Below are 13617 nucleotides of genomic sequence, written 5' to 3' on the forward strand. Positions count from 1 at the left end.
CCGGAGGCGTAGGGACGCGACACTCTCGTTCACAGAGGTGAACACGTGACGGGTGAGCTGGGGGGATATGAGCAAACCCACCCCAGCCCGCCGCCTCTCCCCGCGGGCAACTCCAGAAAAATGGAGAGTCCAGCCTCTCTCCAGGAGTTGGGATCCGGAACCCAAGCTGTGCGTGGAGGTGAGCCCGACTATATCTAGTCGGTATCTCTCAACCTCCCGCACAAGCTCAGGCTCCTTCCCCCCCAACGAAGTGACGTTCCATGTCCCGAACGCCAGAAGCTGCGCATGCGGACCAGGTCGCCGAGGCACCCAGCCTCCACCCAGTCCTCTCCGCACCCGAACCCTACGGATCCCTCTGCGGGTGGTGGGTCCACAGGAGGGTGGGCCCACATCGTCCCTTCGGGCTGTGCCCGGCCGGGCCCCGTGGGCAAAGGCCCGGCCACCAGGCGCTCGAGTTCGAGCCCCAACCTCAGGCCTGGCTCCAGGGTGGGGCCCCGGCTGCGCCATGCCGGGCGGCGTCACGGTCCTTGTTGGTTCATAGTCAATAGAGATCTTCTGAGCTGCTCTTCGTCTGACCCGTCACCTCGGACCTGTTTGCCATGGGAGAGCCTACCAGGGGCATAAAGCCCCGGACAACATAGCTCCTCGGATCATTCGGGCACTCAAACAACCCCTCATGGGGGATGAGCTGCCACCGTTATTCATAACATGACACACAAAAGCGGCTTATAGTCCGGAAATAACGGTACAATATCTACATCATCTACAAATCTTTGGACTTTAAAGTCACTTCCAGCAGATTGTGTTTATTCAGTAATCTTGAAAACTCCCTTGATTCTAACAGTGCACATGTGGCACCAGGTTTAGTCCCCCCCTGCCCTTAGATTTCTCTGCTCCGCCCCTGCGCCACAGCACTCCCACGCTGCACACCCTGCTCTCTTAGTCTGTGCTTTCAAACCGCGCAGTCTGCACAGTGGGCACAGGCTCCATAGATCACTACAGGCTGCAGACTCTTTTGTCGGGACATTTGCACTCCTTTACGTTGCCTTTTGGCTGTGCACTTTTGTCTTTCGCTACAATATGCTTGGTGCCACGTGTTGGTTTGAGGGTTACACATTGGCACATCTTTTTCATCAACTCTCTTGTTCAGCTTCTTTCCCTGAATATCGGAGAAACCAATGAAAAGTATTTTAATTAATAGTTCTGTGTTCCCAGGCAGTACCCCTGATGTGAGTTTGTCGTTTCTGTAGCTGTCAAAGGAGGAAAGAGACAAATATCTTCCAAAATGGTTGAGCCTTTCAAAAGGGGGTGGGAAAGGGAAGCGTAAGCTCCAGGGGAATCCCAGCACTGAAAGGAAACTGGAAATGAACACAGCCCTCACAGCCGACCCCTGACCTGGCCCCAAAACAAAAGCAGGATGGAGGGATGGGGGAACGGGGGAGCGGGGCGGGGGTGAAGGACAGACGGAGGGGAGTGCTACCTCTCGATGGAAGCGCCTGTGCTCGCTGCGGCCCTGTCTCTCCTCTCTCCTCTCGCTCGCAGACTCCTCCACTTCCATCTTCTCCTGGTTCTCCAGCTCCAGGGCCTCCAGCTTCTCGATCACTCCGGAGCGACTGCAACACAGACACAAACAAAACAAAAACCACACTCAATATCTTTATGCTTCTATGAAACTTCACAGAATAGCAATCAATCATTCAACATTAACTTGAGCCCTTAACAAAACCCAAAGGTGACCGAAGCGCTTTTCACTAACATCAATACAATAGATGCTTTTTTATTGACATCAGATGGAGGGCAGTAACCATGGTGATACACTACAGACGGCATATTTTGAACGTCGACTCTTTGAAGCTGCAGTATACGTTTGTTAAGTGGTGACGTCACAGCTCTACTTCCAGGTTCGCAGATGTGCGAGAAACTACAAAAAACTCTTTAATGCCACAATCAATATTTCTGAAACTTAACAGAGAGGGACTGAACATATTTATTTATCAGGTCCATTAGCCAAAAATGCTAAACCTACTGTAGTACCGATTTTGGTAAATGTGACTTTTTAAAAGTCACATTTACCAAAATCGGTACTTCCGGTTTAGCAGAAAAAAATGTTAACGCCGCAGCAGCTACGCTAACCCCGGAAGTATCGACTTTAGTAAATAAGACTTTTTTTAGTAGTAGGTGCAGCATTTTTGGCAAATGAGTCTGAGAAATAAGTAGGTTCAGTAACTCTCCGCTGAGTTTCAGAAACATTCATAGTTGTTTTTAAGAGCTTTTTATGTTTTTTTCTCGCATATTTGCCGATGTGCTAGGACCCGGAAGTCGTGACGTCACACACAAACGTATGGGGGAAATGGGAAGAGGAGGCTCTTTTGCCCACAGCTCCACAACTACTAACTACCAAATCAGTGTTGATTTTGGGAACATATTTTAATTTGGTTTAAGTCTTGGTCAAGTAGTCAAATAATTCTCTTCAATTTGAGGGTGTATTCAGGCCTGCACTGTTTGGTCCACTTTAAACGGTCCAGGGTTCGCTGGTCCGGACCTTTTATGCAGGTGTGAATACAACAACAAAAACTGGTGCTGATTAAAGAACCGGACCGAGACCCACTTTTACAGGTGGTCTCAGTCCGGTTCCAAACGGACTCTGGTCCAGTTCGCTTCAGGTGTGAATATAAACCACTGTTGATCCGAAACAACTCCAGGATACATGCGCGCCTTTATGGGCTTGGCAAACCACCGTAGGAAGGCACCGTGGGAAAAATTAGCCATTTGCTGATGCTAACGCTAATACTGGATGGATGCTACAAACAATGAGCCGTGAACAACCAGTTTGCCCCATGGACAAAATAGAAACAGCAGACGACCCTTAATCCGCAGAAAACACCTCTTCCTCCAGCGACTCCGGTGAAGCTGAGGTTAATGGTAAGTGATTTACTCTCTTACGTTTCTTTAATTATCATAGTAAGCGTCAAATATTAATTTTTATTTCATTTTTTGTAGTCATTGTTGTCCAATGGAAGCATCGATCGTCATGTATGTGTATGTGTTACCAAAATATAGTTCACTTGCAAAAAGTACAGTCTGAATGCAAAACCGCACCAAACGAACAAAAGCGGACCAAAGGACTTTTCTGGTACACCCTTAGCCTAGTTTTAGTCGACTACAATTGCATCTAAATTTAGGCAGCTTTGCACTTATATTCATTATAATCCTATTTAATGCTTCCTGTTTCTTCTCCGCACGGACCTGTTCCTTTGGCAGTGAATGTAAATGACATGAGGCTCTTTCAAACTGTCAAGTTTGGATGATTTCAGTCTCTTCTTTTCATTTTTGTTTAGTCCAGTTTCAGTCAGCAAAAAGATGACAATATATTAGTCGACGAAATTAACACTGTGCCAAATGCTGAGTTACAAATGTTCTACCAAAAAGACAGAGAGACATCGTTCAATGTTTTCACTAACCAATGCTAATATTAGTTGCATGCTAACGGCTAATTTTGTGTGCCATTTGTTTACTTCTGCCATACATTCTTTCAAGTGAAAAAAGGTCAGGCCATCCCCCTAATATGACGCCGGCTGCATCTACAGTTAGCACATAACCACTCAGGTGTACGTTGTCAGACACTTGACATCTCCAGAAAATATAATATTAATAAACTAAAAATAAATAAAGTATACATGTTTTGGGAGCTAAAGATGAATGTGGCTAAATGACAAGCGCTAACTTCAAGTGCTAACTACCATAGAAATAAAGAGGAGAAGCAGCGTATGCGGACATTTAGCAGGTTGGCTAGTCTGGGCTTCTTTTCACAGTGCGTTAGCCTGCTCAATGTATTTTTCCTACAGCCAACAGCAATAACCATCAAACATCAAAAATGTTGAAAGATCCAGATGTTTTCATCGTTTCTCAACCATCGACCGCATCTAGGTCAAAGCCTCGTTAGGAATCATTAATGAATGTACAGACCATTGGAAATTTTACTTAAAATACAAATTGACGTCTAAAAGTGGCCTTTGAGCTAAATGCTAACTCAACTAGCTTTTTGTGGCTCAGATACACATCCAGCCACTAAACATCATCTAATAATATGTTAATAATTAAAAAAACACAGAAATTACATTAATGCCATGAAAAGGACAAAATGTACCACGCCATACTTTAGTATCACACCTCTTTCCCTAATAATTTGTATTGGGATAGAATACTCAATTGAAATCGAGTCCAGGATTCGATGGCTGACAAAAAGCCAGTTTAGTTCTTTTTGATGGGAATATGCAAAAACAAAGACTTGTTTAACTTTAGTGTGCAGTGCAGGTACATTAACCTGCTGGCCTACCTAAGCAAGCATTTGACCTTTACATACAAACCGTACCAAGGGTTTGAGAGTAATTCAATTTCTCAATAAAATGATCTTTATCTTTAGACTTAAATCTTGAAGAATGTCACATGAAAACAGTCTGTGTAAAATGCTTTGTAAGAAATCAGCACACAAGGCTGAGCTTTTGCATAGATCGTCAGATTTTTTTTTTTTAGGTCTGGACCAAACCTTTATAGAGAGATGGAACACATTTTTGGGGGACTTTTTGAAACAAGGATTGTTCGAGTGTCATTCTGCTTAAATCATTTGGGAACAATCACTGACATGTGTTTATCTGCAGCATCCTTCAAACGTGGAAGATGAAGCCCTCATATGTGCTTCAGAGCTCTCTGAATGACAGAGCTGCTTCGCCTGTTGATTTGTCTGAAGCCTGTGTGGTTTCTCCATCCTTCTGGAGCTTTTTCTTCATTCCATTTCAAACATTTTTTCATAACTACATATGCTATCATATTTGCTCTGATCCTGCTCATTGGCAGACGAAAATCTGGACCAACTCCTTAATATTGAATAAAAACTATGACCAAATATGACAAGATTTTTAATGACAAGATTGAGATTCCTATTAGATTAGGCGCAACAAACAGAACCCGGGTTATCCAGGTAGCAGAAAGTCAGTGAATGTAATGACTTATGATGCTTTTTAATGCCCCGATAACAGATACTGGGAGAACGAAAGGGCGGAAGGTAGAAGTGCAAAGTGGTTCCTTCCTTGGACAAGACATTTAAAGCAGTGTGATGAAGCTGCTGCACACACTTCACAGTCAAGGCCCTAGTTCCTCTCCAGATGAGTGGAAGTGCATGCTCTGTTCCCCCTGCAGTGACACCGAACACCGGCCCACACAGCCCTTTTGTTCAGCGACAGAGGAGCTGCGGTGCGGGGAGGAAGCTCACGGGCTCGGGGAAATATTACACTACTTTGGCCCAGACCCTGGCCTTATTTGGGGAGCGCTCAGCCAGAGACGCACTCCTTAAAAGGACACGCAGGGAGGACGGAGACGGCAGAGACAGGATGGGACTGAAGAGCACAATAAGAGGGTCTGACACAAAGTGAGCATATACAGGAGGGAGCTAACCGCTTCACAGCTAGAAGGTCCCGGCTTCCATTCCCACCTGGATGGGGCCTTTCTGTGTGGAGTTTGCATGTTCTCCCTGTGTCTGCATAGGTTTCCCCTACCATTACAAACATGTACAATAGACCAGGGTGAATGAGAGTATGTTTGAGAGTGCGCATGCGGGATGAAGGATGGCTATAATCCAGTGTGGTGTGTTTACATGCATGAGACCCATGTATATTCATTAACATGCAGTGTCCCCAACAAATAAATAAATGAAAATAAGACGGCGCTGGATTACGAACTGGCCTGGAGCAGCCTTTGTAAGCAGCAGGAGCAATGACGCAATGAATTTAAACTTTTACCTTCACCTAATAGCATGCATGCAATTCAATGGGCGAGGAACATGCTTCTCTATGGTCCTCAGGGCGGGGAGTTGACATTGCTGTAATATCGCCCCCTTGTGGCCAGGGGCGACTCCAAAAGAGACTCGGTAGACAGGATTCTGATGGGACTTCAGACCTTTAGTGTGGCTCCAAAGAGCTTGTTTTTTTCTAAATGTCGCTATGACCCATAGTGACAACACTGGGGTAGGTGAAATATTTTTAACCAAGCTGGTTTTTGTATATTACCCTGAAATTGTGGAAGCATTTTCAGTGCATTGACTGGCACCATTGCCGTGAATGGGGCTGAACGGGACCCCCTCATCTGTATTATATTATATCTATAGTGCAATTCCATGGTGCCATGATGAACACACTTTAAGCGCACAACTGCACAGAACAGGTTAAACGCTTAATAAATGAGGAGGATAGTTTGGTGTTCAAGCTATGACACAAAAGAGTGAAATACAGATTGGAGCGCTTCAGCAGTTAGAGGGCAAACTCTGGCCCGAGGGTAAAATGCAGAGCTTTTCAATTCGGCCCACAAACTTGACTGGGCCATGAACACAAAAACAACAAAAAAGTAGAGAAACATGAAGCATGACTGCTGCTATTGTGTTGCTATATTATTGCAGAATTTGGCTTTACTATTTTCCTTTTTTGTCACATTTTTCTAAGGTGATGCTTAATCTTTTTTTTTGCCCTAGTACATGGTGTTGTATTGGATATTTTAAGCTTAAGTACTTTTCAAACAAAGCTTTACAGTAGGTCTTCAATAATATTGTTTATTGTAGCTCAATATATTGAACTTCTAATTATGTTGTCAGATGTTAACTGGTATTGGCTGCTCTGGATTCTACCAATTGCCATACACATTGGCTAAGACATGTCACCTGACTTCTCCTCAGGTAGCACAATGTACGTAAAGGCACAAACTTAAAGGGACTAGATGCAAGTTTGCCATTTTATACTCACTACTGCCACCTCAGGTCATCGTGTAACTGCACCTTCTATATTAAGCTCGTCCATGACGGCACTTCGGACCTGAATTAACACCTTTCTGAGTGACAGTGCAGGATTTTAGAGGCAGTTGTGGTGAACAGGTCTGAGCTCATTCTACACATTAGGACATGGCTGGAACATGTAGGGGGAGGACAATACATCATTTTGACATTGTTAAACTCCATATAGTCTCTTTAACTGCCATGATAATGTCTACATTCTCATGTTACTGAGAAACTCCATGGAGTGCGGTTCAAGCAAACGTTAAAGAAGATGGCAAAAGTTCCAGTATAAACATGATCATTGATTTAAATTACAGCATTGTTTACTTGCTCAATGCACAAGAACATGTTCAAGAACACCAGCATTTTTCATTTTTGACTACGAGTCAAACACAGAATGCTGACAAATTTAAACTACTTTCCAACTGTTTTGACTTTGCTTTTCACATTTTGAAACAGTCAACATGCTTTCGATGTAGCACATAATTATCCTTCTGCATCAAGTTTCCCATATCTAGTGCGAGATCCCTGAATGAATGTAAATACTAATCCAGGTAAGTTTTAGAAGTGCTAACATTATTATAACAGGCTAAAAGCATGTGTAGCACCGTTGTCCCAGCCCAGCACATGCTCACTTTCCACCGCCCTTGTACGCGCTCCATAGTTGGTCCATAAAGCACCCACAGTGGGGCAGTAACATGTTTATGGGCCGTCCCGTGGTGGACAGGGGGCTTCCTGCGAGGGAAAGAGATGACCCCTCTCTCCCAGCCTCGCCCAGCCGCCTAATACAATAACGCAGACATTTTCAGAGGCTTTTTGTGAGGCCCTGACACAGTGAAGTCAGATTACTCAATGGAAACTCCAGCAGTTTGTGTTTATACAGCCTCTGCTAAACAGCCAGTCTGGGAGCTGATAAAAAGGCAGCGCTGAATATTTAAGTTTACTGAAGTTTAGCGGTTCAAACGGTTTGTAGGCTCAAGGAGAGCGTGCGTCACACGATAGTGCCCTGATAGCGGACCATGCCTTTAAAAGGAGAAGGCAGCAGGAGGCTTTCTAGACTTAAGTGTATCAGAGAGAGAGGTCCACATTCCTCATAAAGCAGAGAGCCAACCTTCTTCATCGAGCTCATTCAGAAGATCAACACGGTTTCTCCACCTATGCTTCTGATTAGGGCTAAAATATTTATCATGAGACTATTGACAATAAGGATAACACTAATCATAATAATCAGAGTATGGTCTTAAGAGTACCTCATATCTCATTAAAGCTGTCAATGACTTTTAAAAACACTCAACATTCAAATTGGGATTTCAAAAACCTAGATTTTGGCCTCTCTTTATTATCATTTCAATCAGCACTGAAAAAAGACAATCATCATTCTGATACGTGATATCAGATAAGCCCTAATGCAGCGATGTGACCAAGTAAGAGCTTTATTTGTCATGAATTGCGTTCATGTGTTGGGTTAGTCCTAAGCCGCTGCGCCTGAGCGCGCCGCCATCGTGGGCCAACCTGAGAAGCATCTTTTTGGAGGTCGAGGGAAACTGTAGCACCCGGAAGAAACCTGGCTGGCTCCTCAAAAAACGGCTCCTGGGTTTGTTCCTGTTTCAGAGCGTGGTGTCCTGCACTGGTCAGCTCCTCCACCTCCTCCATGCACCCTCCTGCGCAGCTCCACAACAGTCTTCCACCATCTTCTGGTTTGTCCCTTCCTCGTTCCTGTAGCTCCTCTTGCGTTGTGACGCCTCCACTGTGCTGCAGGTGTGAGAGGCTCACGGTGCCTCTTCAGTGTTTCAGGTTCTTCAGCTCATAAGCTAGCTACAGTTCATTTGAACATACTCCTCCAGCTATATCTCCTGCAGAAGTGACCTCTAGTCTTTACGTTGTCCTGAAGTTTTAATAGTTTATACTCTACTCAGGAGTTATGGCTACAATGGTAAAAACAAGACAAAAAAATATACAAGCCATCAATTTAGCCAACAACATGGTGACAAATTGATGGTGTTGAGATAAACACAGTTTTCGGCCAGGTCGGCTCAGTACGGGTCTGGTGATGGTTTATGGACTTATTACTAGGGCTGGGTACCGTTTTTTCGATACCACTACTTTAACGATACCTGCTTTTCAGTACCGGTGCCTTAACAGTACTTTTTTCGATACCTATGTTATTTTAATTGAGTTAAAATAATGTGCATAGGAAAAGTATCGTTCAGGAGGAAGTCCAAACACGGCACATCAGAAAACAGGCCGCAGTCCTGGCTCAGACCGCGGCTCTGCCATCTCTGATAATGACTGAAGTGTGAGTAAGTTACAGCTTTGCTTCGCATTTGTGCTGAAGCTGCTCATGAGTTCAGGCTTTTTTAGACTCACTGCGGATCATTTATTGACGTGGAGAGAAAAAGTACCGAAAATTAGCACCGATACCGCCCCCTACCGGAGCTTTTCGGTCGATACCAAGTAGGTACCGTTTAACGGTACCCAGCCCTACTTATTACACAACCAAATCCGTTGAATGCAGTTGGCTACACCTCAGCAGTTATTGATGATGGAACAATGTTTAAAACATGATTAAAAGCAGAAAAAAGTTGATTTAGCGTCTGATGTCCTAAAGAGTCACATTGGTCGTAGTGAAATAACTGACCTCCTGTCGGGGCTGTCCTAAAGGGTGAGTATGGGTCATAATAACTGACCTCCTGTCGGGGCTGTCCTAAAGGGTGAGTATGGGTCATAATAACTGACCTCCTGTCGGAGCTGTCCTAAAGGGCGAGTATGGGTCATAATAACTGACCTCCTGTCGGGGCTGTCCTAAAGGGTGAGTATGGGTCATAATAACTGACCTCCTGTCGGGGCTGTCCTAAAGGGTGAGTATGGGTCATAATAACTGACCTCCTGTCGGGGCTGATGACTGCCTCCCTCTCCTGCCTGTCAGGGCTCCTGTAGCGGCTCCTCTTCTCAGCCTTGCGGGCCTCAGCCTCCAGCCTGCGGGCCCGGGGCGTGTCGTGGTGTCCTCGGGCAGAGTCGTGGAGACCCGTCCTGTGGTTGTGGCTCTCCCCGCTGGTCACTGTGCTGCCGCTGGCGTCTGAGTCCAGGGAGCTGAGCGAGCCGCTGATGTGCGAGCCGTTGGACAGTAAGGAGCTCCCCGAGGGGAAGGGGTCACTGGGGGCGGGGGAGAGGCAGCGGGGAACCCCTCCCAGGCTGGAACAGGAGCCCGTGGGGGAGAGCAGGTCACCGGGCGGGGGCTGGGGCGCAGAGCCATGGAGGACGTGGCCCGTGCTGCGGTCCACTTCGTCACCGTTCAGAGAGCCCACGTCCGAGCTAACCGCGGCATCGCCTGGAAGACAGGGATTAGACATGCCACTCAGTCCAAGCAAGAAAATGGACCTCGCTCCTCCCCCCTGGCAGACATCGTTTCACACACTGAGAAGCAGAGTTAAAGGTCCGAGGTAGGCAAGTTTGCTGCGTCAAAGGACCAATCAATAACATTTTATTTGTAATTTATAGTTCCTTACAACAGCAAAAAGCTGTACAAGTCAAACAATGGTGGGGCAAGCGTTCTCATTAACTAACACTATGCTACATTATATTGACCTAAAAGGAAGGTGTAGGTTTCCATTAACCTTTTGTTTTTTATCAAAAAAGTTTACATTTCCCCCCTTAGCCCATTTTACAAAGCACATTTTTCAAGAAAATGTCGGGTCCCCCTACCCCTGGTTGAGAAACACTGATCTATTATAAGGTTTGGCAAAATCCACTGAAAATTGTCCTATGACCCACTTTAGGGTCCCAACCCACCAGCACCTCTGGGGTCTTCTAAGGGCAATATTCAATGGAACTGACAGTATTTCTGTATTTGGATCACTGTTTAATGCAATTACATTTCTCTAAATCACCTTGGGGCCAAGGCGGCATGCTTGAGGACGTTCTAGGCTGGGTTATAAACAGTGCTGAGAAATGGCAGAGACGGGGCAGAGCCAGCTAAAAGAACGAGAACCGCCCTGCAGTGATCATCAAAACATGGCCAGACAAGAAACAGTGACGAGTGTCAAGATCAGGCAGAGGCGACACGCCACTATAGTTATCGTCAGAACTTGCAGCTCTGAAGGAAGAGTTAACAACCCTCAGAAGAACAAAGTATGGAACAATCTTAATATGATGCATGTTGTACATTTTCATTTATTTGTAATGCTCTGTATGGGCAGTGGACACATAGGACTGACCCCAAGTAAACCTAAAGCTAGCTACTACTTCTCATAATGTTTAAAAGTATGTGTAACCACTGGGCGATGACTGACCTGCAGTAACAGAGGCGTACAGGACACTATAGTCGGCTGGACTTTAACAGCTACAGGGAGAACCACAATCACAATATCTTTGTGGCTGATTTCCAACACGCTAGTGCTGTGTTTATTTACAGTGCACAAGGTCAAGAGCAGGAAGTGGCCAGATAAGCCCTCAGATTTCCACATCAAGGTGTGTCCGTGAAGTAAGCATGAAAGTGAATCATAAAGCTCTAAATCCCTGAGCCAAGACATGCCCGGAATCAGAAACAACTTGTGGCTAATACTAGTTTAGTAACGTACAGGTCCACAGTCAAGAAAATGTGAAAATATTTGCAGACAGTAAATGGATGTATTTATACAGTGGCCCGTGGCTGTAACGTGAGGAGAAGAACACGCTCCACCTCGTAATATCATGTCATACCTGCAGCGGTTAGAGGGGAGCCAGGCGGCAGGTCCGCAGAGGCCCACAGAGCCGCTCCCTCGGCCTCTCTTTGGTGGAGCTCCTCCTGCCAGATGATGGAGCTCGAGTCTGGACCCTTCTCCACCTCTGGGATCCCCGAGCCCGTCACAGCCACCTTGGCTGGACCTGGCTCCTGAGGACAGGGTCAGGGTCAGGGTTAGTGGACACTAGTCCTATCAGAGTGCTCTATGATTAATTAACAATTAGAAGAAGCTGAATACTGTCGGACATCTTCCTACCTGTGAGGTCGCGGGCTCCACTTTGCGTTTCTTCTTCTGGTTCTGCTTGTTGGTGCGTGGATACACAGACAGCTGCTCGCTCCACCTGAAACAATACACCAAGAAGAAGAGCAGTTAAGTTTTGCATCTCCTTTGCAGATGTTTGTGTGTTGCGTGGTGCGGGGCAGGTGAAGTGACATGAGGATGTTGTTCTGTGCGGCTAGAAGTGTGGAGCTTACCTTTGTTGCTGCCTGACAGAGTTAGCCACAGTTTTCAGTCCGGTCGTAGCATCTGTCCTACAAGGGCAATGGACCTAAGCTATCCTCGCTTTCCTTATGTCAGCTTCAAATCCTCTCTGTTTCTCAGCTCTAGTGCGGTGCACACTCACTGCATACTTGATTTTCCACTCTACTGGGACTGGGCTATGAGGAAACTTTTTAGCAAACTGCAGCTGAACATGTTTTAGACCAGCTGTTCCCAAAATGGGGGTCGCAGGATGATTTTGGATAATGGGTGCATTAATGTGCCATTTAACATAAGACTGGTGACTTCCGGTTAAGTTAACAAGGTTTGGCGTTGGCAACCTTCTGAACCAAATTTATAATGTATAATAATGGGAATGTATATAGTTCAGAGTATTATATATCTTATTTAAAGTAAATGCCATTATGAGTGCATATTATCCATTTTTTGCTGATGTTCTTTGTTGTGGTTTTTGTTCCTTTTGAACTATGTCCTTGTTATTGTTGTGAAAACATCTTAATTGTATTGAGTTGGGGGTGGGCGCCCATAAGCTTCTTGCTTCGGCCCACTCCTTTTGAGCAGAATGCTCAAATAAACAATTAAACTAAACTAAAAAAAACGTATAAAGTAAAAACTGTGGAGCGACATCATCATTTTCAATAAATTTAGATTTAATGCTTGAATCCAACTAAAATGCTTTTTAATGATGTTTAAGGTCTTGATTTTGGCACAATTCATTGAATGACTGTTGACTGAGCAGGAAGAGTAGCCACTGAAGTACTAATGTGTAGTAAAAGTACCCGTTGATGATCTCCTTGTTCTCCCCTCTGATGAAGTACTCCTGCTCGGGCGTGATGATACAGAGGGAGTTCTTCTGGCCGGTCTTGGGCTCGGCGTCGATCACGTCTGTGCACAGGTTCATGTTGACGGTGCCCTGAGGCAGCGTGCTCGGCTACACACACACAACAAATACAACGTTAGTATGGGCTCGAAGTATTTAACACAGTGCATTCATGGATCACTCACAATCCATCTAATTAGACAGAACATCTCATCTAAAAGCTCTCTGTGTTGGCCTCTCATCTCCACGTCTTTCCTCATGGACAGAGGAGAGTGCACGTCACCCAGGTGCTCCCACACATCCTTTTAAGGTCACAGACCCACTGGTACCAGAGCTGCCCTAAAAGGACTTTACAGAGTGCAGGAGGAGTTCACCAAACCACCATGGAAATGAAGGAATCCACACAGTTTGGATAATCAGAAGTTTGGAATTACAATTACAGCTCGTCATTCATCATTTAAGGTAATATATCAGGGATAGAATAGGAAAACATTTGTAAGTCTTTTTACGTTTCCGATTATCGGACACTGAACCGATATCTATATTCAGGCCCTTCAAGATTTCGTGGGATTTTTTTGTGACAGCAATAGGGAATAAGAAAAGACTTCAAATAAGTACATATACAACATTCTCATGCTGTCCTCTGCTCACTATGGACAGTGGGCGGAGCAGACAGGCACCTGTAACTGATGTAACTGATCAGGAACTGTTACTTTGCTTGCGGAAAGTTCCGGAGTTAGGGAATTGTTGAGGAGGGACTG

The 13617-nt window shown here is 45.3% G+C and overlaps 1 protein-coding gene across 1 annotated transcript in view; it reads right to left on the minus strand.

Annotated features, from left to right (window-relative positions):
• Positions 1–13617, minus strand: part of LOC306979209 (myosin phosphatase Rho interacting protein) — a 69784-nt gene that overhangs the window by 25842 nt on the left and 30325 nt on the right. The window contains exons 4-8 of the mRNA XM_079578064.1: positions 12816–12967; positions 11794–11878; positions 11516–11687; positions 9701–10145; positions 1481–1613 (exon numbers count right to left, since the gene is read on the minus strand). Coding sequence (XP_079434190.1) covers positions 1481–1613; positions 9701–10145; positions 11516–11687; positions 11794–11878; positions 12816–12967 — 987 coding nt within the window. The remainder of the gene's footprint in view (positions 1–1480; positions 1614–9700; positions 10146–11515; positions 11688–11793; positions 11879–12815; positions 12968–13617) is intronic.

This window comes from Gobius niger (genome assembly GCF_951799975.1).
Source record: "Gobius niger genome assembly, chromosome: 19".
NCBI lineage: Eukaryota > Metazoa > Chordata > Actinopteri > Gobiiformes > Gobiidae > Gobius > Gobius niger.